This window comes from Triturus cristatus, chromosome 7, assembly GCF_964204655.1.
Source record: "Triturus cristatus chromosome 7, aTriCri1.1, whole genome shotgun sequence".
NCBI lineage: Eukaryota > Metazoa > Chordata > Amphibia > Caudata > Salamandridae > Triturus > Triturus cristatus.
The window spans coordinates 17,763,256-17,788,113 of record NC_140590.1 but is presented as its reverse complement, the minus strand read 5'-3'; the positions used below and the strand labels follow the sequence as shown (position 1 = coordinate 17,788,113).

The window sequence follows — 24,858 nt, the reverse complement described above, 5'->3', positions numbered from 1 at the left end:
AAGGCATATGTCAGCCACCCCTCTGGCTGGGTGCCTTATGCCTATGGTGTGGGCACAGGAGCAGGAGCCCTGTGCCCCTACAGTACCCAGGTCCATTCATGGGCACTGTAAGTACAGTGCTGCCATTTACAAGTGCATGGTGCTGAGAGCTCGTCAAACACGAGCTCCACAGCACCATAATGGCAACAGTGAAGACTGGGAAGTTTGGTATCAAACTTCTCAGCACATTAAACCCACACTGATGCCAGTGTGGGATTTAATGTACTAAGCACCCCAGAGGGCATCTTAGAGATGCCCCCTTACAGCTAACCTACAATCCACGTCTGCTCTGAGGCTGCCCAGGCTGCCACACAGCAGACACGTTGCTGGACCCCTGGGTGGGAGAGCCCCTGCTCTCCCGGGCCTGCAACAATGCACATCCTGGGTGAGGTGAGAAATCTCCTCCCCCAGGATGAGCAAAGGGAAGCTTCAAAGGCATGCCGCCAGTTGGAGTTTCCCCAGGCCACTTGCAACCCCCCACTCTGGCGGGAAGCTTGGCCGGAAACCCCATACAAGGACAGGGGATGTGCCAGCCTGCCCACCCCACCCCTCAGGTGGGGGAGGCGAGGTGAAGCACATCTCCTTGCTCTCGCCATCTTGAAGATGGGAGGCCCTACCCTATCAGGATTAGGCTACTGCCCCCCTCCCACAGGAGAGAGGCAGGATAGGGGGTGTACCCACCCCAGGACAAGGACCCATTGGTCCCTGGCCTTCACCTACCTGTAACGCCCCTAAATCTAGTATTTAGGGGCCCCCTGAACCTTCCTTCCCCAGATTCCAGATAGAAACCTACAAGAAGAGCAAGAAGAAAAAAGACCTGCCCTGCAGCTGCTAAAAAGAGGAAGACACCAACTGCTTTGGCCCCAGCCCTACCGGCCTGTCGACCCTCGAACCTGCTCCTGCTCCAGCGCGGCATCTCTTGTGGCCAGCAACCTCAAAAACCCCGGAGGACCTGGCTACCTTTGAACTCTGATTCCCTGGGACTCCCATGAGTAGAGGCTCTACTCGAGAAACCTATTCCTAACTCCTGGCAGCAGCCCGGAACCGCGGACCCAACACACTCTGCACCAGCCAAGCCTGGCCAGTGCCGGAGTGGACAAAGACCCTGAGGACGACCCCACGGCGACTGTGACCCCGAGTCCGGCACCCAAGGACCCCCCTCGACATCCTGGACGAAGCCTGCAGCCTCAGAACCGAGTGCCACCCCAGCCGCGATCAACCAGAGGGTAAGATTCCCGACGTCAAAAGGCACCCCTGCACCCGGCGCCCTGAGGCCCCCTGTGCCCAATCCCGGGGTACCCACCTAACCTACAACTACCCAACTTACCCCTCGAAGTGGTGGTGGCACCGGAAACATCCTCGTCCCCGAGCCTGCAGCCTTTTTCCAAACCGGAACATTCCCATTGATTTCCATTGAGCGCCCGAAGGCTCAAAAGCACCCTGCACCCAGCCGCCCGAGTGGCCCTGGCAGTGCACTCTCTACACTAACTTACTTCCCCACTTGCCCTGAGTAAGTGACCAGGAGCCCAGCTCCCACAGACGCGTGGCTTGCCAGACAGCAGCCACCAACCAAGGCCCACCTATCCCTCATAGGATAACATTGGGCCTAACTCACTCTGCACCCGGCCGTCCTGAAACCGCTGAGGGTGAACCAACTGTACCTACCTGACACTGGGGGACCCCTGAGTCTATGCCCGGAATTTCAACTCTGCCAGTCGAGTACTTACCCTTAAACCGCTAACTTCATTTTCCTCATAGGGTAACATTGACTGGCTTTTTCTTCAAAAATCTTTTAAGTGTGAACTTTTCAAAACTGTAAAAATTCACCAAAAATCAGCCAAGTGACAAAAACGAATTTACTCACCTGTTCCTGGGTGAGCTCCCAGTGCTGGATCTTGGTGCCCAGCCCTGACCCTGAAAAGTACTCACAACTATACTTAACTCTAACTCATTTTTCTCCCATAGGAAACCATTGTCTGCTTTTCTGTGAAATTTCTTCTAAGTGTCTATTTTTGCAAATTTGAAATATTCTTTTAAAATCGTACCATTTCTGCAAACGAAATTACTTACCTGTTTTTGATAAGGACCCCAGTCCTGGGTCTAGGCACCCAGTCCTGGATTACTAAAGTAACGATAAAGTACTCTACCTGCAATGTGAATTTCTTGCCATAGAGATCCATTGAATGTTTTCTTTGAAATATTTTCTAAGTGCTAACTTTTGAAATAGCTAAATATTATTTAAAAATCATTACAGTTACTAAGTCGACTTTCATCACTTGATTCTGAATACTGACCCAAGGCTGGTTCTAGGAGCCAGACCTGGAATTCCAAAAGTAATCTGAAAAGTAATTTATTACAAATAACCTGAATGTACCATTGAGCTCAATGCATTGTGATGTTTAGGAAATAGGATTGTTTATTGCAACCAACTGTGACTGTTTACAAAAATTCATTGCTTAAGACAAAAAGTATTTATATGCAACCTCTCATTCTGAGAAAGTATATTTTTATCCCCTTTGTGGTTCTAAAAATAAAACAAGCATATATTTTATATATATAAACCATTGGCCTAGAGTTCAGTTATTGAGTGTGTGAAACCATTTGCTGACTGAGTGTGTACAATAAATGCTTTACACTGTCCTCTGGTACTGCCTTACTGCTCGACCAAGCTACCACTTTTGAGAGTAAGGTCATACCTAACTTTGACCTCTATCAGCCTCTGGGGGACTGGGGACTCTGTACACCCTGTACCTATTAGGGAACAGTATATACAGAGCCACTTTCTCACACCAACCACTAAATGGCAGTATAATGCACAACACATGAATGCAGAAAATGATTCTTTTTGCAGAACGACTCCTGCTGATAAATTATCATTTTGTTACCTTTGTTGGGCTTTGACTTTCTAGGAATTTTAATATTTCATGTTTTTGACATTAGCATAACTCCTCATCTTGTCTCCAATTTTCAGGTGGATAAGAAGGAGCTCCCTGGACGAACACTTCTCCCCGTGCCGGGGTACAAAGAGAAGGTGGAGTTTGGGGTACTCGTGTCCTTCGCATACAAGATTGAGGGATCAGGTGATTAGCTCCAGCCTTGTGAAGTGGGCCCCCATTGTCTCCTCACCATGTTTGTAGTGTTGTCTCTAGGCTTGCTGGTTTATGCTGTGACTAGAGTCCTGTTGTGTTCACACTGCAGGCGTGCTGCCAGGTACCATTCCAGGTTCTTGACAGATAAGTGAAGTGTCACATCAGGGATGGGTGCACAACAAAATTTCCCATCAATGTGGTGATGTCAACATGTGCAGAAGCTGTCATCTGGTGGGCAGTGTGTGACACTGAGATGGCTCATCTCTGCCCCGTATCTTTACACCTCACGGTGGTATTAGGATATCTGCTGCAACGGTTCCTGTTTTATAGAGTTCATCAAAATAAAAAGCTGAGTTTGCCTTGTCAGGAATCGAATCTATGGCTTGCAGAAGGCACATACCTAACTGGTCTATTTGATTAGGTAGATACAGTGGATGATCTGTCACCGGCTCTGTCCACTGGAAGCCATGTCTGTCCTGCACCACCCTTATCTGTGCCCTTATTTTTGCTTGAAAAGTAGCATGCCTGCTGTCCATGTTTGCAGGCTTTTGTCGGTCTCATTCCTCTGCTTGTCTTGCAGATGAGGAAGTTGTTGTGGCCACAACACGTATTGAGACCATGCTGGGTGACACAGCTGTAGCGGTTCACCCACAGGACCCCCGGTACCAGGTATGATGGCTTAACACTGTGATGGATTCTCTTACGCCTGTAATTACTCTCTGGCCCTGCATGCTTTTTATGTCTTTATTCGAACAGCTTGAAGTAAGGCATCCTTCTTAAATCAGTCTTATGTAGTTATTTAAAATGTTCTTGATGCATTAATTATCACATCACAACCAGTTAAGCATTAGTCCGGTTAAGTGTCCTGTGTTGGGGATATCTGAGTTTTGATTGATTAGTTGTTTTCCTGTGCAGCACTTGAAGGGGAAGAGTGTGCTACACCCGTTCTGTCAGAAGTCCATGCCCATCGTGTTTGACGAGTTTGTGGACATGAGCTTCGGGACAGGTGAGTATGGAGTAAAGTCTGGCATGATTAGCGTATCTTGTTTGTATATCCGATTCCTCCAGGCGTGCAATCTAGAGGTGAGAGAGTGGTAATTGGGAGGGTCGGACGTGACGGGTGTGTCTTGTTTGTGTCACAGGCACCCCTACATGAGTATCCTTGGACAAGTGAATGTGATGCCTTTGAGAGGCTCTGCCTCATTGGGTGTGTCTTGTTTGTCTCAGAAGCTCCTAGAAGGGACACTAGAAAGGCCTCCTGGGCCAGCTGACTGTGACTAAAGTGGAAAAGTAATGTGTGTTATCTTGCTTGTGCTTTAGAGGGCAATAGAAGGTCTATCTATAACAAGCATTGGCATAGCCAATAGGTCTCGCCTTTTTGACCTTATAAGTGTTTAGCCATTCAACACTTGATGTTGTTGCACCAAGGATATTGTACTGGATAACTAAACACTTATAAGGTCCCAAAGGAGAGACCTATTGACTATGCCAATGCTTGTTTTTTTTAAAAGGACAAGTGCTATCAGACTCCGGCTGCCACTTAGTCCACCGCATCCCACGTAGACGCTGCAGCCAACTTTGAATGGTTTTAAAGCCAATTCAAAAGCGGTCGCCAGTGTATGTGAATCTCCATCTCAACTGTGAGACTGTTCTGCTTCCCAATTCTGTTAAATACAAATTATGTAAAAAGAAACATCTCTTTCTGAGCTGCACGGCTCATCCTACCCATGTTTCACTCGCAGATTTGAAATAATTATAGTTTGGGCTTCCGGGAATTCAACTGGTTGAGGTTCAGAGAGGGGAAGGTGCAGAGAGGGGAAGGTGCAGAGAGGGGAAGGTGCAGAGAGGGGAAGGTGTATAGAGGGGAAGGTGTAGAGAGGTGGAGGTAGAGAGGTGTGTAGAGGTGTGTAGAGGTGTGTAGAGGTGTGTAGAGGTGTGTAGAGGTGCAGAGAGAGAGGTGTAGAGATGTAGAGAGAGAGGTGTAGAGATGTAGAGAGAGGGGTGTAGCGGTATAGAGAGAGAGGTGTAGAGAGGTGCAGAGAGAGGTGTAGAGAGGTGCAGAGAGAGAGGTGTAGAGAGGTGCAGAGAGAGAGGGGTGTGGCGAGAGAGGAGAAGAGGTGGGGAGAGGTGTAGAGAGGGGAAGAGGTGTCGAGAGAAAGGTGTCGGGAGAGAAAGGTGTCGGGGAAGAAAGGTGTCGGGGAAGAAAGGTGTCGGGAGAGAAAGGTGTCGGGAGAGAAAGGTGTCGGGAGAGAAAGGTGTCGGGAGAGAAAGGTGTCGGGAGAGAAAGGTGTCGGGAGAGAAAGGTGTCGGGAGAGAAAGGTGTCGGGAGAGAAAGGTGTCGGGAGAGAAAGGTGTAGAGAGAGAAAGGTGTAGAGAGAGAAAGGTGTAGAGAGAGAAAGGTGTAGAGAGAGAAAGGTGTAGAGAGAGAAAGGTGTAGAGAGAGAAAGGTGTAGAGAGAGAAAGGTGTAGAGAGAGAAAGGTGTAGAGAGAGAAAGGTGTAGAGAGAGAAAGGTGTAGAGAGAGAAAGGTGTAGAGAGAGAAAGGTGTAGAGAGAGAAAGGTGTAGAGAGAGAAAGGTGTAGAGAGAGAAAGGTGTAGAGAGAGAAAGGTGTAGAGAGAGAAAGGTGTAGAGAGAGAAAGGTGTAGAGAGAGAAAGGTGTAGAGAGAGAAAGGTGTAGAGAGAGAGAAGGGTGTTCAGAGAGAAAGGTGTGTAGAGAGAGAGGTGTAGAGAAGGGTGTAGAGAGAGAGAAAGGTGTAGAGAGAGAGAAAGGTGTAGAGAGAGAGAAAGGTGTAGAGAGAGAGAAAGGTGTAGAGAGAGAGAAGGGTGTTCAGAGAGAAAGGTGTGTAGAGAGAGAGGTGTAGAGAAAGGTGGAGAGAGAGAGAGAGGTGGAGAGAGAGAGAGAGGTGGAGAGAGAGAGAGGTGGAGAGAGAGAGAGGTGGAGAGAGAGAGAGGTGGAGAGAGAGAGAGGTGGAGAGAGAGAGAGAGGTGGAGAGAGAGGGAGAGGTGGAGAGAGAGAGAGGTGGAGAGATGTAGAGATGTAGAGAGGGGTGTAGAGAGAGAGGTGCAGAGAGAGGTGTAGAGAGGTACAGAGAGAGAGGTGTAGAGAGGTGCAGAGAGAGAGGTGTAGAGAGGTGCAGAGAGAGAGGGTTGTGGAGAGAGAGGGGAAGAGGTGCTGCTAGCGAGAGCGTACGTCATTGCTGTACACAACATGCTGCTGGTAGTCTGATTGAACATAAACACATGCTGTCCGAGAGAGGCAATGAAAAAATTTGAAAAAATGAAAGACAAGCTGTCTTCAAAAAGGAGACGGAGAGGGCGGAGCGAGTGGGTGAGGAGAGAGAGGGAGATGAGGTAGGGAGCAGGAGGTGAGCCCGCGATTGGTGCGTGTGCTTACCGCAAACTAACGTGAAAGTGCAAGGATGTCGAGCCAGGAGAGCAGTCTGCTCTTTTTCTAAGCACATACTCGTGCTTGTGGCGCGCCTCTGCGCGCTCCCGCAAGGTGTATGCTGCCATAAGCACGAGTATGTGCTTCAAAAAAGAGCAGAGCGATGGCTAAAGGTCCTCCTATGCAGCTCACCGCTGCATAGGCGAGACCTAAAAAGGTATGTGTTGGGTGATTGGGAGAGCATGGCACCATGGGTGTTCTTTGTTTCCTTCCTAGAAGGGCTGTCTCAGAGAGTTGAATGCTTTGTAAAACTGCTAATTGGCAATTCCAGTATCCCTGGTAGTGCTTATATATTTATTTCTGTAAGTCCCGCTCTAGGTGTGCGTTCAAATGTATCTTAGAGGTTTTCTTGATGCAATCTCTGCAGAGTGAGAGCAAGGACTAACTTTGTGAAGGGGTCTGCACTAACTCTTTTCTTCTAGACGGGCAAGGGATCACAGTAGTAACGGCATGTTTCGGAGCGGGAAGAGCTAGCCAACATGTATATGTTTCTTTATGAAGCATGAGTGGCAGGTGCAGAGCCCCATCTCTGATTATAGTTTTTCATTTTTCTTCTTTACCACGCTTCCTCCTTTCTTAGGCGCTGTGAAGATCACGCCAGCCCATGATCCTAATGACTATGAGGTGGGGATGAGGCACGGTTTGGAGTTCATCAACATCATGGACGACAATGGTTTCCTGGTCAACGTTCCTCCACCCTTCCTGGTACATAGGGAGGAAACAGCAGGGTGTGGGTATCGGGAGGGATTTTGATGGATCCATGGGGCAGAGTTTGAAGTATTGCAAGGCCTTACTCGTCAGAGTATAAGACCAGATTTTCAGAAACGGAGGGTAGGTTTCTGGTAGTATGAGCTCTCAAACCCACACATTTCTCTAGAGCTGTTGCAATCAACCCTTTTTGTTGTCAGTGTGTGACCACTGCCGTCTAGTGAGCAATGCTGAAGTGTGTGAATTCTAAAGCATAGAATGGCAGTGGTGCACACATTGTTATCATAGCCATCCCAAGCTTATTATAGGACATCTACGTGTGCAGCTAGTCGGTTCCTTTTCTGCATTTCACATTACCAGTACATTCGGCAACAGCCCTGATTGTCGTCAGCAGGGCCATATATCCAAGTGCTTTTGAGGGGCTTGAACTTTTACATTTGCTCCTGCCTCTCTGCTCTGCGGCACAGAAACTACTTCATACCAAAGCTGAACAGTTTTGAGAAACTCCAGTCCAGTTGCAGTCAAATTTCCTTATCTATTACCGTCCGCAGGGGCCATATCTCTGCTGCTGTGCATGACAACGCTTCTTGTTTATTAGTGTATAGTAGTGCTCTCATAAAGGTGATCCTCCACATTGTAGTGTCATGTGAACCATTGTTACACAGATGGAGGATTTATGACTGCTCCTCCTACAGACACATCCTGCAGAGAAAGGTTACTAAACAGATTTCCTACAAATAGGCATCAGAAGCACGAGAGGCAAAAAGTCTGCTCTGAGATGATCGAAGATGTTCCTTTTTACACTTGTTTAAGTTCAACAGCCTCCTCGGTTGTCCTCAGATTTCCAGCAGATTGTGCTGCGGTCGATCATACTCACCGATAAAGAGGCTGTAAGTTTGGGCAGGACTTGAGCACAGCTTTAGAATGAACATGATCTTGTGTCCTGAACCACAATCAAATATTGGCTCGGTCAACTCCGTTATCCACTTGTAGAGCTGCACGTGGATTATTACAGCTCTTACCTTTTTCTCCGCTCTTTGGTATCTAGCTGCAACCTTTGGCACGAGAGCAGAGCAAGGTGCTTTTCAAATGTATGCCAATGTCACTGAAATTTGCATCTGCCAGGAGAATGACAGTGGGGTGATGCAAGCTTCACCAAGTTCACAGACTCCACCCATCTCTGGGAATTATTTCTTCTCTGCCCTTCAGATTATGAGGTACAGAGGACGAGAGTCCTGGTGTTGGAACACTTCAGTTAGTTCAGTGTAAGTTATACCCCTCCCCTTGAAAACGACTAGAAAAGTCTCTCGTGTGGCCGACCATGAAATCAGCTTGCTACTTCCCAAGGTAAGCATCAGGCTACATCATGTACAGACTGAATCGGAGCAAAATCCCTGTACAATTTCAAGCTAGCCCCCACTAAAACTTGACTAGGATCTTTCTTCAACCACCTCAGACGTTTGGCAGCTTTAATGCTATATTTAGACTGGTAAAATGGAAAACAAATCCCGAAACCAGCCACCATTGTCACAAGTGAAGTAACATGCCAGCCAGCGGTGTTTATCCATCAGAATTCTTCCTCTGAATGTTACAGTAGTAGTCTGAGACATAAAGCAAGTTTTCGTCACAGAGGGAAGGTGTGGAAGATTGATATATGTATGAAGCTGGGTCAGAGAAGCGATGCTACATTTGTAAATCTCTTTTCTTGCAGGGGATGAAAAGGTTTGATGCTCGTAAGTCCGTCTTGGAAGCCCTGAAGGCGAAAGGACTCTTTAAGGAGGTGAAGGACAACCCCATGGTGGTGCCTGTGTGCAGGTGAGGGGCAACAACAACAGAGAAAAGATGAACCTGGTTTATTTTCTAGGGACAGCTTTCCTAAATTCTTTGCTTAAACCAGATTTGCTTAGCTGTGATGCAGGTGTACTTTTTTTTTTTTTGTTGAAACATTTTTTATTGTTTTCATAGCATCAACTCAGTACAAACCCCGCTTCCTCCCCGGTCAAAGAATGTATTGCACATACAGAGTTACCAGCCAATATCCGGGAGAAGAAATTTCCAGCCCATACGGGCCCTCCCTCCCCACCCCATGTCAGTGTGCCCCCTGTCTTTCGCCTCGCTCCTGATGTGCCCCCTCCCTGCTATAAATCAGACATGGGTGCTCAACCTCCACTAGAGAACCATGGCTTTCCCTCGTGCCTAGCCACACCCTTGCTGCCAGCGCTCGCTACTACTCCCCTTCTACTCCCTGTTCACCACCTCCTCCTGCCCGCCAGAGGTGTCCCCCTCTGTCCCGTTGTTAGACATCAGCCCCTGAAGTTCCAGCGCCTCCCACGCACGGGCCATCGCCAGCGCCTTTTCGTCATCCCTCCGAAGAGCTAATTGCAACCGGAGCGTACCCTTAGCCCACGCCCATCGCGCAAATGCCGCCCTCCACCGCAAGAAGCTAGGCCCCGTCCTGGACTTCCAGTGCATAGTCAGTTCCCTCTTGGCCATAATCAATCCAAAGTCATAAAACTTGCTAGTGACCTTCGTCCGGCGGGTGTGTGGGAACCAAAGTAGTAAACAGGCCCCCAGGTCCGGGTCAATAACACGGTCCGTCACCTGATTTAGGCAATCCATAACCTCTGCCCAATAGTCACCCAACTGAACGCAGGACCAAAACGTGACGAAAATCAGCACCCTCTCTTCCGCACCGCGGGCATTGAGAGTGCGCACCCCCAAAATATTGCAATATTTTAACCGGCGTCAAATACGCCCTGTGCAACGTAAAAAATTGAACCAACTGGAACCGGGCATTGCGCGTTCCCTTCCAGGCCCGCCGCACCAGCGTGGTCCAGGTAGTCTCGGGAATCGGCTTCTCAAGGTCCAATTCCCACTTGCCCCTCAAGGCGGCAAGGGGCGGTAGGCCTTCCGACGACAGTCTGCGGTAGAGACAAGTAATGGCCTTGGACGTCCCCGCCGCCATCACTACATATTGGCAACCTGCAGCGATCGGTGGCTCCGAGAGCCCCGCATTCCAGTGCCGCTGAAGGCTCGCTACAAGGGCCGCGTGAAGTAAAAAGTCCCCACGTGGGAGCCCGTAGGAGTCCTGCAACTCCTGGAAAGGCAGCAGCACCCCCTCCCTGAATAAGTCGCCCACCATCTGCACGCCCAACTCCTCCCAAACAGCCAGCCCAGACCAGTCGCCTCCATGCGGGAACGCCGTACACATTCCCAAAGGAATCTCCGGGGCATAGGGGCGAGTTATCGCCGCCCTCCTCTGGCACCGGTTCCAACACAGCCGGAGTGTACGCTCCTCCAACGTAAGCAGGGCAAGGTCCAGCCTCTGCTGCAAGACTATGAAGGCTAGCACATGCCGCGGAATCAACCTGCCCTGTGGGCCCGCCGGGCCCCTGTATTCCCTGGCAACCGCCTGCTTAAGCCACTGGAGTTGGGCCGCCAGATAGTACCACTCGAAGTCCGGGACTGCCAGGCCCCCCTCTGCTCTCGGCCGCCGCAGGGTGGTCAAAGCCACCCGCCTTCTCCCCGAGCCCCAAATGAAGCCCGTGGACATTGCCCTGAGCCGTTGGAAGTACGACGCAGGTACCCATATAGGTAGGGTGCGAAAGAAATAGAGGAGTCGTGGCAACGCCACCATCTTCAACAGCGCCACCCTCCCGGCGCACGAAAGTGGGAGCGTACTCCAGAAACTCATGCTACCCCGCAAGCCGCGAATGGCTCTGCCAATATTCCCCTCCAGCAAGTCCGGCTGGGTGTGGTAGATATTAACCCCCAAATATCGCAGGCAGCCCCCCGCCCATCGGACCACTCCCAGCGACTGGGGGTCCCGGCCGCCCGGCCCCAGCGGGAACAAGCATGTCTTGCCCCAGTTGACCTTGAGCCTGGACAGGCGTCCAAAGGCCTCCAACAAGGCAGTCGCCCCACGCAGCGCGCCCTCGGCATCCGCCAAAAACATCAGCAGATCATCAGCATACAGAGAGATATAGTGGGCGTCCCCCCTCAAGTGAACGCCTGCATAAGAACGCCCCAGTCGGGCATGCGCCGCCAGTGGTTCAATAGCCAGGGCGAACAACAAGGGGGAGAGCGAGCAACCCTGCCTCGTCCCCCTCCGCACCGGGTAGGAGGCCGAAATGGTGGCCCCCGTCTTCACCCGGGCCGTGGCCTCGTTATAGAGCAAGGTGGTCCAGCGCACAAAGCCGTCCCCCAGGCCAAAAGCCCGCAGCACTCGGTATAAATAGGGCCACTCTACACTATCAAAGGCCTTTTCGATATCAACCGACAGTGTGCAGGCTTCCGGATATATGTCCCGGTCCAGCTCCATCACCCGCAGCAAACGTCGCACCGACGTGGCCGTGTTACGCCGAGGGATAAAGCCCGCCTGATCCGGGTGGATCAAGGCGGTCATATGAGTCAACAGGCGCGACGCCAAGATTTTACTCAGGATTTTGTAATCCACCGTCAACATGGAGAGCGGGCGGTACGCCGTGCGTGCGCCAGCCTCCCCTCCCGGCTTCAACAGGGGCACCACAATTGCCTCTCGAGCGGAGGCCGGTAAGCGCCCAAGTCGCCAAGCCTCGCCGTAGAGGACTTGCAGCTGTGGCGCTAGCAGATCCGGGCAAGCCGCATAGAACTCAATGGGCAAACCGTCCGCTCCCGGGGTCTTTCGCCTGGCCATATGCTTAATCGCTGCACGAATCTCGCCCAGGGATATAGCACCCCCGAGGTCCTTCTCGCTCTCTGGGTCCAGCCGGGGTAAGCGAGCCGCCACCAGAAACTCGGCCAAGCCTTCAGGTTCCCCCTGCATGGTACTGTCATACAGCCCTGCATAATAACTGGCAAACTGCTTATTGATCCCCGTCTGAGAATAGACCGGGATCCCCCCTGCCTCGACCAGAGATAATATAGGGGTACCGCGAGCCGTCGGGGACGCCAACCATGCCAGGAGAGACCCCACCTTATCCCGTTCCTCATGCGCCCGGGCAAGGTAATCCTTATGATCAAAGCAGCGAAGCTTCTCCACACACACCGCCACGCCCTCGCGCGCCTCCACAACCGCAGGCAGCTCGCCCTCCCCCGCCTGATGCGCGCGCTCAGCCGTCCGCAGTTGGGCCTCCGCCCCCGCTACCTCCTTCAGCAAAGTCTTCCGCACGCCAGCGGTGGACGATATACAAACTCCCCTAACCACCGCCTTGAACGCATCCCATTCCGTCGCCCGGGTCGACGCCGTATCCGAGTTAGTCCTAAAGTACTGCTCTATGCAGCCGCTAACCTCAGCCCGGAAGACCGGGTCCTCCAGCAACAAGGGGTTTAAGCGCCATGTGGGTATCGCCTGCCGCTGTCTAGACCACTGCAGCACCCCCATACAAGGGTTATGGTCCGAGATGGTTTTAGCCAAATATTCACTATGACGCATCAGAGTCTGGGCATCCGGGGAACACAATATACTGTCCAATCGGACATACAACTCGTGGGGGACTGAATAGAAGGAGTAATCCCTATCCATCGGGTGATGTGTCCGCCACGTGTCCACCAACCCCCAGGTGTCCTGCCAAGCGCGCCTACTATTGGCCACCCGACGGACCACCGATTGTGCAAGTGGCGGGTGGGACCGATCCAGCTCAACATCAGCCACTGAATTAAAATCCTCTCCCAACACCACCGTCCCCGTCAAATATGCCGCGAGCTGCCCCGACAGTCTGGAGAAGAAGGCGGCCTGGTCTACATTAGGGGCATACACACTACAGAAGGCCATGTCCCTCCCATCTAGTCGCCCCTGCACTGCTACAAACCTGCCCTCCGGGTCCACCAGTGTCGCCAGCGGCTGGAAAGGAACTCCCGCCCTAACCCATATCAGGGCCCCTCGGGCAAACTTCGAGAAGGTAGTATAGAATAATTGGCCTCGCCAGTGCCGCTGCAACGCCTTCCCCTCCTCGCGATCTAAGTGGGTTTCTTGGAGGAAGGCTACCTGGATCCCTCTCCGCACCAGGTAGGCATGCACTTTATATCTCTTCCCCATAGAGGTGAGCCCCCTCACATTCCAGGTCAGGACTCGCAGTTCAAGTGGGGTCCCCATCCCATCGCCTTACCAGCCACCCTTTCCTAGCCCTCCGAGGCACACTGACATTCCCCTGAAACCCCACAACTCCCCAACTCCCCACACGCCCTCCCCTCCCCAGAACAGGTGCTAAACTGCAGTTACCCATCCAAATACCACCCCAAACAATATCTAACACTCTGGTAGCCACCAGCGTCTCACAATGTCCGTGAGGGTGAGGTGGTGGCTCTGCACCAGACGGGCCGGTCGACTGTCCCCTGCTGTGCATCCGCGCCCAGTCTCTGCAAATCCCCCCCCCCGGTGTTCCTTGCCCCTCAGATCTCCCGCTCTCCACTCCAGGCCCCCCCAACAACAATCCCCGGTCCGCAAGGCGTCATCAGTTACCGGTCGCACTCCCAACCCCGCAAAGCCAGGTCAGGGCCCTCCTCCCCACATACATACAACTCCCGCTCTGCTCCTCTTACTGCACCCTGGGGAGTCCCAGTTCCTTCAAGCGTCCAGCAGTTCATCCGCCGTCCCTGGGGTCACGTCAGGCAGCAGCTCCGCATCCTCTCCAGGGCCATCCGACAGGGAGGCCTCCGAGCCCCTCTTGGAGCCCGAGTCTTCACTGGGCTGGGAGGCCGCGGCCCCCGATATCACAGAGACTGCCCGCAACGCAGCCCGCCGCTCCAGCACCGCCTGGGATGCTCCCGGTGATCGGACCCCTGCTGTCCGTGTCCTGTTGCGCCTGCCGCGGCGGGCCCTCGTCCGGGTCCCCAACGGCCCCTCCTCGTCCACATGCGCTGCTGCTCCCGTTCGGGCCGATTCGAACCAGCTCCAGGCCGCCGCGGGGTCCGTAAAGAAGGATGTCTTGCCGTCCAGTACCACTCTGAGGCGAGCCGGGAACAGTAAGGAGTACTGCAGGCCCTCGTCCCGTAGCGCCTTCTTCACCGCCTGAAAGGAGGAGCGCCTGCGCTGGACCTCCATGGGATAATCCGGATAAATAGATACCGGGACATTCTCCACTTGATAGGGGCCCATGGATCTTGCCTTCTGGAGAATGATATCGCGGTCCCTGTAGTGCAGCAGCCGAGCCACCACCGGCCTGGGAGGTCGGCCCGGATCCGGAGGCCGGGCCGGGACCCTGTGCGCCCTCTCCAGGGTGTAAAACTGCGTCAGTCCTCCCGGCGCCACCACCTCCTTCAGCCAGGTCTCCAGGTAAGTCAGCATGTCTCCTCCTTCAATCTTTTCGGGCAGGCCCACCACACGAATGTTGTTGTGGCGGTTACGTCCCTCCGCATCCTCTGCCCTCTTCTCCAGGACCGCCACCCTCCTTAGAAGGTCCGCCGACTGGGCCTCCAATGAATTCTGCGCCGGAGCTGCCAAGTCCAACGCGTCCTCCGTTTGCTTGACCCTGTCCACCAGCTTCCTGTGGTCTGTGCGTAGCAATCCCAGATCGGAGGACACCTGCGCAATGTCCGTCTGCAGCGCCGCTCGGGTATCCGCTATGGCCTGCAGGATTTGGTCCATCTGACGCTGCTGGAGCCCCACCGCAGAGTCCACGTGAGTCCCGCCATCCCGGCCACTGGCCGAGTCGCCCACAGAGTCCGCCGGATTCGCTCCCGGCTTGGGCCTTGGTTTGCCCATGCTCCCAGGTCAGGGAGCCCACCAGGGGGCCGCGAGGCAATCTCCAACTAGAGCAAGACCTCAGAACAGTGGTCACGGCAGGTCTCTTCTCCAGCTACGAGGCGCCACTCACTCCTGCCTCCAACCGTCAATGACGTGCTCCCCGAGGAGACCCAGCGAGGAGGACCCGCTCCGCTCCCCGATGCCTGTCGTCCCTGCAGTGCGGTGTAACAGCAGCCGGTACCCCTGTCGTTCGCCGTCCTACCTCCTCACCGCACCCCCGAGGCAAATTCCGTCCACCAACCGTTCGGCCCCGGCAGACCACCTCCACTATGGCCCGCGTGGCGCCGGCCGTCCCTCTCCTGGCCCGCTGCCAGCTCCTCCGGGGGTTCCGCAGCCACGCCGTCACCTTGGCCGCCGCCCCACCGCAGGCCGCACTCAGCTCCTCGGACCACACCTCCTCCTCCGGGCAGCCGCCGCGCCCGGGTCCGGCTGCGAAAGGGCTAGCAGCAGCAGGCCTCTCCCCCTGGGTGGGTTCCGACCCGGTCCGGCCACCGCTTCGCTGGAGCCGCCACTTCCGGCGTCCTCGGCCGGGCGCGCTTCACTTCCGGGCGGTCCTCACGATACTGTGGGCCCCGGCTGTTCCGCTGCTCCCAGGCCGCACAAGATGGCCGGCGGCGGCTCGCGTCCGCCGCTACTCCTATCGCGGCGCCAGTCCTCAGTGCCGCGCTCCGCTCCGCTGCGCCGTGGTCAGGGACCGGACCACTCGAGGCTGCCCTCCAGGTGTCTTGGAACACCGGGGCTGCAGGTTTTACAGGATTTTTGGCTGGGCTGGATGCGGAGCTCTCTGCTCACACGTCCATGCCTGTCGGCAGCCAAGCCACGCCCCCCGTGATGCAGGTGTACTTGTACGTCTAGTGACTGGAATCACCTAGCTGACAACACGCAGAATACATCTTCATGTACCCTCTTTTGGGCTTTGCTATTGGACATGCAAACAAGGCGAATCCTGCTTTGAGAGTAGGCGCAGTCCGCCCCAGTTACCTTAAGGTGTCTCTTTTCAATTACATTTGAGTGAGTGTATCGAATCATCTCCAGCCAGAGAGCAGCCAGAAAAAGTGAGTGAATTTTACATGGTTGTTGACTGACACAGAGAGGTGCCAGTACCAAGATACCAAGGGTAAAGCTATCCAGCACAGAGGGTCTGTGCACCAAAAGCAGATAAGCCGTTGGAAGATTGAATTGACCTATCGGTTACAATTTGCAGTTTTTGTTCCCAGTTCCCTTGACTCCATAATCTTGCTATCTTATCCCACTTCACTCTCCATACCTAGCCCCCCGCCCCAGGCAGTATCCCAGTGCGTCTTTAGGTTGGCTCCCACATCACTACCATTAAAGGTTCTTCCACATGTCTGTCCTTGGCCCCTTCTGCCTCTATTTGGAACCTCACTTGACGTCATACCCCACTGTGCTTCCTCCTTCCACTTTTCTGCTGTCGCACCTTTATCTTCTGCTTGCTAGCCTGCCAAAGATTCCTCAGCAAGTTATGGCAGTAGCTACCTTTTGGGTCTCCTCACTTGATGTTTGAACCCCCCAAACAGGTCTTGCTGCATATTCCTAGATCAGGCCATGTGGCTCACATTGTGTAACCGCTCACACTAGTGTTCAGTTCCATACGCTGTCATTGGACTGCTGATCACTGGGGAGGGGGGGGGGGGGGGGGCGGGGGGGAGATACTTGAGACCACCAAAATGTAACTGCAAGGTCTGGAACCTTTTCCAGACTGGAATACAGTTTTCAGTTGGTACCCTTTAAATTGTGCTTACCAGATGCAATTATTGTGCAATGTGAGTGGTATTTTAGGCATTTGAGATAGTGCTCTTGCAGCATAAACCTTTTCTAGATTCACATGCTGTTTATAATTCCACCATCTAGTGGTTTGGTCCCAAACTGCCCCCATTTTATTTCTTGATGTGTCAAACTGTAGGGGGGCAGTGCCTTCCCCCCATGATGTTGACATGAGCCCACAAGGCTCCACTGCTTGGTCTCCATTTTCAGATTCTTTTTTTTTACCATTGTATTCGGGAACATGGTCCACAGCTCTGGGTCCAAGAGTGACAAAGAAGTGGCATGCGGTGCCAAAAAGGGAGTAAAAACACAGAGAACCACAGCATAGGTCCATTAAAGGAGATAAAAAACCAAGATGGGTAGTTTATTTGGGCTTTGATCAGAAGGGAAGGAGAATGTTTTGTAGGGGGTGGTAGGTTTTTAGTCCTCCTGTAAAATCAAGTAGGCAGTGATACTACCTGCTTTAGATGAGAGAGAGAGAGAGATAGAGAGAGAGAGAGAGAGAGAGAGAGAGAGAGAGAGAGAGAGAAAGAGAGAGAGAGAACGACTATCTCAAACACCTGCCTTACGTTGTCCCTAGATTATGCTGGAACAGCCACCAGGCAGATGAGCAGAAGAAATCATGAAATGACATTCCTGGCTCAATATCTGGCATTGAATCGGATACCCTAGCCTCGATGATAGACATGCTCTTCACAGATGTTATGCAGTCAAATGGGCCAGGTTCATTCACTCACGCAGGAGAGAAAACCCAACACATAACTTTACAGGGGCCACTGCCATAGTAAGATTGATGATGCACCTACAAGTTGCATAACTGGCATATATATCTATTAGAGTGCCCCTGTCCGCTATAGTGGCACCAAAGGTACCGCAGGGTTTAGGGGGGGGTAAAGACAATTGCACCAGTAAGAGTGATGCCCATACCAATGTGGTGCCTCTAAGTGGTTTTATCACAACTAATGAAGGCCTGCTTGAACCTATGCATTGAGCAAGACATCAATCACTTACAATGAAAACAACCGTTTGCAGCAGGTGTTGCTATAGATACACTTGCTCTGGATACTCCTGCCATCTAGTATTGGGCTCGGATGTTTGAAACTGTTTTTTCTTCAAATAATTCTATTGAATCTCAAGGTGTATGGTAACTCTTCCTTATATGTGCATGGGTGCCATGTGACTTTTTTCCACCATTCCTGGTCGTATTTTGACTCCAATCAAAGCAGAAAACATCATACTACTGCTGACTCACTACTGAGTCCACCTCAACACCAATGATGGACAGACTTCCCACCACTGGGCCGTGGGCCTTGCTAGGGGCCTTGAAGCCTCTACTCAAGGCTTTCTCCTTCAACAATGCCCAGCTGGTGATGGAATGGACCTAGTGTCAACACTAACCTCGGTGTACTGCAAAATACCCCTGGCTTGACTGCCACCAGTCTGTAATTTGTGTTTATAACCGCGGCACGACAACACAGTCTGAGACCTGCCTGGCGTTTAGGTAAAAATAACTCTTAGTCAAAGCAGGGGCAGGCATTGGGCACATCATAAGATGTACAAACACTCAATGGAGGAAACTACTGGTATCTTTGGGGAAGAAACTCCCGGTGCTGAGGAAGCCAGGACTTTGAACATTCTGCCCCACCAACCAGCTCCCAATGTGGTTTCTCCTCTGGTTCAGAAGAAGAGGAGGAACGATCCAACCTCGAAGTCTCGGCAGAAGGACCACGCTCACTTGGACAGCACCACAGGCCAGGAGTATGGCAGACCCTCATACCTAGCAAGCCAAAGTTCCGTGAGGGTGGGGGGCGTAGTAAGCTAGCTCTTTATTTGATATTAAATAAAAAATCAAAGAGGGGGAGTGAAGATAGAATCAACCTCCTATACAGACTTTAATTAAACATGGAGATCCTACCCCTTATCAAGGGGGTGGCCCAGCCCAGCCTCCTCCGGCCCCCGACGGCCACAGACGGTCCCGCCCTTGTCCCGGGCTTAGCCCGGCTTGTCCCGCACGCATCCTCGCGGGGCGAGGGACCGAGCCCAGCTTTAAGCGCCTCCTGGCACGTTGTTGTGAGGCGTCCTGCCCCTAAGGCTCGTGGGGGATGTAGTCCGGCGGAGCCAAGCCCGGCCGGCGAAGACAGGTGATCAAGGGAGCCCCGGTGGGTGTTTAGACGTCAAATATGGGGGGCGGAGCCAAGCCCGGCCCCGGACAACTCGTAACAGCAGCTTAGCACCACCAACTTAGAACAGCAGCAGACCAAGGGGCTCAGCACCGAGCCCAGCTTTAAGCGCCTCCTGGCGCGTTGTGAGACGTCCTGCCCCTAAGGCTCGTGGGGGATGTAGTCCAGCGGAGCCAAGCCCGGCCGGCGAAGACAGGTGATCAAGGGAGCCCCGGTGGGTGTTTAGATGTCAAATATGGGGGGCGGAGCCAAGCCCGGCCCCCGGACAACTCGTAACAGCAGCTTAGCACCACCAACTTAGAACAGCAGCAGACCCCTTATCAATATATCCTTCTTTGTGTTGGACGTTATACTGGAGGTGGTGGGAAACTGAGTGTTTGCGACCATGAGATTGTCATGGGAAACACTGTTTTTAAAATACCCCTCACACACTAAAAATCCCTTAGTGTCATGCTTCATCATGGAGGTCTTCCTGTCCCTACCGCATCTCTGTAGATTGCAGCACGCCCGCCCCGTAGAGGGACGAGAAGACCCCCATGATGAAGCATGACACTAAGGTATTCTTAGTGTGTGAGGGGTATTTTAAAAATACAGTGTTTCCCATGACAGTCTCTTTATTTGATATACCGCTAGGTGGTTATATCGTGCAAAGAGTTCAGAGATTCTTCCAGAAGTGTAGTGGGCTCAATGTAAACCCCCAAGTGCTCTATTTGTGGTAGTGTGGTCGAGCAGCCTTAGAGCTACCACAGAGGAGTGAAAGACAACAGTGAAACCAATAAATAACACTGCAGTGGCAGTATGCATGGTCTTGATGACTGGAATCTAGGGGACCCTCTTCAGGTCATCACTGGCATCAGTGTGGGTTTATTGAGAAGAGCTGTTTGGTACCAAACACTCCTGGGTGCAGTAAAGCCATCATGGTGCTGGGAAACTCGAGTTGTCGAGTTTCCTGCTCATGTACTCTCTATGGCATCACTGGCACTTACAATATTAAGAATAGGCTCAAATATTGTAGGGGCCTTTCTACTCATGCAGATAAGCCCACACCTGGGATATAGTGCACCCTGCCTTAGGGCTTGTAAGGCCTGCTAGAGGAGTGACTTACCTATACCGTAGAAAACACCATAAGACATGCCAATACTGACCAACGATCACTCCTAATTTCATTCAAGGATCGCATAAACCAATTGCTGTGACTAATTGGCCAAATAGGTGTTCATGTTGATGTTTTGCCACTTTAGCTCTCAACCACGTTTTCTTCCTATAACATGATTAGAGTGAGCGTTGTAGGGTCAATCTTTGGCCACAACCTCTGAAATGATTTAGAAGTATAACCAAGCGAGATACTAGCCAGAGGTATTTCAATATTATTGTGGTTGCAAATTTCTACAGAACCTGAGCTATACATGTGTTGTATGTTATGTTTTCCAATGTGATTTATGTTTATTGATATTGCATTGTGTTGTGCAATTTGTACGTCTATTATTATTTGTTGTGATTCCAGTGTATGTCCAATTATTTCAAAAGTTTTCTATGTACCAAAACAAACATTTCTAAAGGATTTGCATCTAAACAAAACAAAAATGACTCTACGGAGATCATAGCAATTAGTTTATGTGATCTTTGAATGAAAGTATGAGTGATTGTTGCTCAGTATTGGCATCTCTTGTGGTGTTTTCCAGTATATGGCCCGGCCTTACTGATTGTGGACCTAACCCTTTTGTGGTCCCCTATACACTGGCACTGCTGCTTGGCATAGCATGCAGGCAGTGTGCTGTGTGGACTTTGTTTTGCTCTGCACCAAGGCATGCAGGCTGCAGTGGCAGTTTGCATGGTCTTGGTGACTGGTGTCTAGGGGACCCTCTTCAGTCCCAATGACCCTGGTACCAGGGACTTATAGGGAGGTCTGAAGTGCCAATTGTGGTACAGTTTTAGGGAAGGAGTTCTGGCACAGGTGAACTGTTTGGCAGGGCCCCTGTGCACTTTCAGTCGAAAAACATCATTTTCCAGGCAAAGAGAGGGGGGCTAACCATGTCAAAGAGGCACTTTTCACAGGGAGCACCTCCCCAGAGTGTGTCACGCCAATACCCCCTCAAAGTCGAGACGGCCCTCCGGTGCACCGCATGCCTCCGGCATACGTCCAACCCACAAGCATCCCACAGAGCCAGCACCCCTCTCATCCACAGGCTCACAACATTCCAGACCAGCTGCTGAGACAAAGATTTTAGCCTCCTCTGCAATGAAGCCCATGCCGGCTTCAAATTGCAACAGGCCCCAAGACACCACTGGTACGAAAGCTCTCTCAGAGCAGATACCACCTTCTGCGCTGAAACTCTGGAGCCTATACCTACCTCACCATGAAGACCATCGACCTCTAAGGTGTTGTTTCCATGGGTTAACCCTTCCAGATCGACGACCACTAACTCTGTGAAAGCCCTGACAAATCGAGCGTCCATCCTCCAGCGGCTCCGAGGGGAGCTCGATGCCTGGAAAAGAAAGGAGTAGTTTCTTACCTGTAACTCCAGTTCTGTAGTAGGGGTATCTCTGTTATAGTCCTAATCAATGAATAGTCCCGCCCATGTGCGGGGACCCCAGAGCAATAAAAATATCTCTTAAGCTGTCCTGCATTTGCATACCTGCAAAGACACTTAAGAGACAGACAAAAATAATACAGCCTAATTACAACACGGCGGCTGCACTGGCCAGCACTTCCTCTGAAGTGAACACAAAAGCCAAAATAAAGTTTAAATGTCATTTTTATTCACATCTGACATGTTCCTTTATTGAATCACACTCCCTTCACCAAAATCCCTTTAAACAATAGAGAGGAAGGGGTGGACAGACAAGCCCTATAGGCTGTCATTATGTGTCTGCTAAAGGGATACCGTGCCTTTAAGAAACTCTCCAGAGACCCCCGGTATCCCAGGATGCACAGCCCAAGCGAGTTACTTTCAGTTCTTTTTGAAGGTGTATAACAACAGGTCTGATACTGTCAGAATTACTCCACCGGGGAGGAGGGAGGGTCGTTTATGACTATAACAGAGATACCCCTACTACAGAACTGGAGTTACAGGTAAGAAACTACTCCTTCTGTAGTAGGGGATCTCCGTGTATAGTCATAATCTATGAATAGAATGGCAAGCCCATCCCAACCAACAACAGCGGTGGAGTAAGAACCAAACACCAACAAATCACTGTGCAAACAAATTCCTCAGCGAAGCCTGTCCAACCTGCGCATCTGCCCTAGCATCAGAGTCCAGGCAGTAATGCTTTGTAAACGTATGGACCGACTTCCAGGTGGCAGCCTTACAAATGTCAGCAATTGGAACATTCCTAAGCAAAGCTGTAGTAGCTGCTTTGCCCCTAGTCGAATGCGCTGTAGGCTTACCCCCTAACGTCTTATTAGCTTTCTGGTAACAAAGCTGAATACAGGACACAATCCATCTGGAGATGGACTGTTTTGAGGTAGCTAAACCAGTTCTTACTGAACCATAATTTACAAATAGTTGATCCGACCTGCGGATGTCTTTTGTTTTATCTAGATAGAACTTCAACACCCTACGCATATCTAGTGAATGCAGAGACCTCTCCGCCGGAGAGGAGGGGTGCTGAAAAAATGTAGGCAAAGTTATCATTTGATTTACATGGAAATCAGATATTACTTTAGGCAAAAATTTAGGATGAGTACGCATCACTACTTTAGACGCATGGAATACAGTATACGGCTCTTGACAACACAGAGCCTGAATCTCACTTACCCTCCTGGCCGATGTAATGGCCACAAGGAAGGCAGCCTTCCAGGACAAATGCTGCAAAGAAGCCTTATGAATAGGCTCAAAAGGCTCCCTCATCAATCTAGACAACACCACGTTCAATTCCCATGGTGGAGAAGGTCGTCTAACAGGGGGAAACACCTTACGCAAACCCTCCAAAAAATCTTTAATCACAGGGATTTGAAAAAATGAGGTTTGGGAAGGGCCCTTTCTATACGCAGTCAAGGCTGCGAGATGAACTTTGATAGACTGAAAATTAAGCCCAGATTGAGCCAACTGCAGCAGATAAGGCAAAATAACATCTTCTTTACAGGATGTAGGGTCAATGTCCTTTGCCTTGCACCATAAACAGAATCTCTTCCACTTATAGGCGTAAGAAGTCCTCGTAGACGGCCTCTTCGCCTCCTTCAAGATCTCCATACAGTCCTGAGGTAGATTCAAGTGTCCATACTGTACTAGCTCAGGAGCCATGCTTCCAAACTCAAGGATGAGAGATTGGGGTGAACCATCTGTCCTCCGAACTTCGTGAGAAGGTCCGGTCGACATGGCAGGCGCCGGTGTGGCAGAACAGACCGGTGAAGAAGGTCGGTGAACCACCATTGCCTCGGCCACTCCGGAGCAATCAGGATCATTCTGGCTCTGGATTGCGACAGCTTGATCAGCACCGCCGGAATCAGGGGAATGGGTGGAAAGGCGTAGAGAAAGCTGGTGGACCAGCTGATCCATAGGGCATTCCCCAGTGTCCCTGGTTGGTAGTACCTGGACGCGAAGTCGCGGCATTTGCTGTTTTCTGCCGTAGCGAACAGATCGATATCCGGAGTGCCCCACTCTGCGAAGACGTCTCTGAGCACGTCGTCGTTTAGCACCCACTCGTGATTTTCTTGAACGAGCCTGCTGAGTGCATCGGCTTGGGCATTCTGCACTCCCGGCAAATGCGTTGCCGTGATCGTCGGGTTCCTGGCCACCAGCCAATTCCAGATCGTCTGAGCCTCCTGAGACAGCGTGCGTGACCGGGAGCCCCCCTGCTTGTTGAGGTAGTACATGGTGGTAGTATTGTCCGTCTGAACAAGCAGGGAGTTTGTCCTGAAGGAGGGATGGAACGCCTTCAGGGCCAAGTGTACTGCCCTGAGTTCCAAAAAGTTGATGTGGTAAGTCATCTCCGTCTGCGACCATATCCCCTGAATCTGAAGAGGGCCCGAATGCGCTCCCCAGCCCTGGAGAGACGCATCGGTCACTATGGTCTGGACCGGAATATCCTTGTGGAAAGGAGTCCCCTTGCAAACATTCTCTGAGGAGCACTACCATTTCAGAGATTGGAGAGCGTGTTGGGACAGATGAATCTTGTCCTCCCAACGCCCCCGCCTCTGGTCCCATTGATCCTCCAGACATTCCTGCAGAGGCCTCATATGCAGACGTGCATTGGGGGTGAGAAAGATGCAGGAAGCCATCGACCCCAGTAAGGAAGACACCGTCCTCACTGTAGGAGAGTGGGCTGAGAGGAGGTGCAGGGCCTTCCCACGGATCGATAAGCGTCTCTCCTCCGAAGGACACACGCTTGCGTTCAAGGTATTGACTGAGGCCCCCAAGTACTGGAGACACTGCACAGGAACCGGCACTGACTTTGACATGTTGATGTGCAGCCCCAGACGATGAAGCAAGGCAGCTGTCCTGTTGAAGTGACACTGGGCTTCCTGGTACGTGGAAGCTTTGATCAGCCAATCGTCCAGGTATGGATACACAAACACTTTGGTTTTCCGCAAGTGTGCCACCACCACTGCCATGCACTTGGAGAACGTCCGTGGGGCAGACTTCAGACCAAACGGAAGTACTGTATACTGGTAATGGTTGTTGCCTACCAGAAACCTCAGGAACTTGCGATGCTTTGGTGCGATCGGCACATGAAAGTAAGCGTCCTATAAGATCTATGGCGCACAGCCAATCTCCTCGAAGCAACTGAGGGTAAATCTGATGCAGGGACAACATACGGAACTTTTCTCTGCGGATCTACTTGTTTGCTTGACGCAGATCCAGAATAGGCCTGAACTCGTTTTTGTCCTTTTTTCTGACGAGAAAGAACCTGGAGTAAAGACCTTTCCCTTTTTGCCTCAAAGGAACA

The 24,858-nt window shown here is 51.8% G+C and overlaps 1 protein-coding gene across 2 annotated transcripts in view; it reads left to right on the top strand.

Annotated features, from left to right (window-relative positions):
• Positions 1–24,858, top strand: part of VARS1 (valyl-tRNA synthetase 1) — a 246,999-nt gene that overhangs the window by 99,856 nt on the left and 122,285 nt on the right. For both annotated transcript variants that reach the window (XM_085615512.1, XM_085615511.1), the window contains exons 12-16: positions 3,011–3,119; positions 3,709–3,797; positions 4,044–4,134; positions 7,154–7,278; positions 8,993–9,096. In XM_085615512.1, the coding sequence (XP_085471638.1) occupies positions 3,011–3,119; positions 3,709–3,797; positions 4,044–4,134; positions 7,154–7,278; positions 8,993–9,096 (518 nt within the window). The remainder of the gene's footprint in view (positions 1–3,010; positions 3,120–3,708; positions 3,798–4,043; positions 4,135–7,153; positions 7,279–8,992; positions 9,097–24,858) is intronic.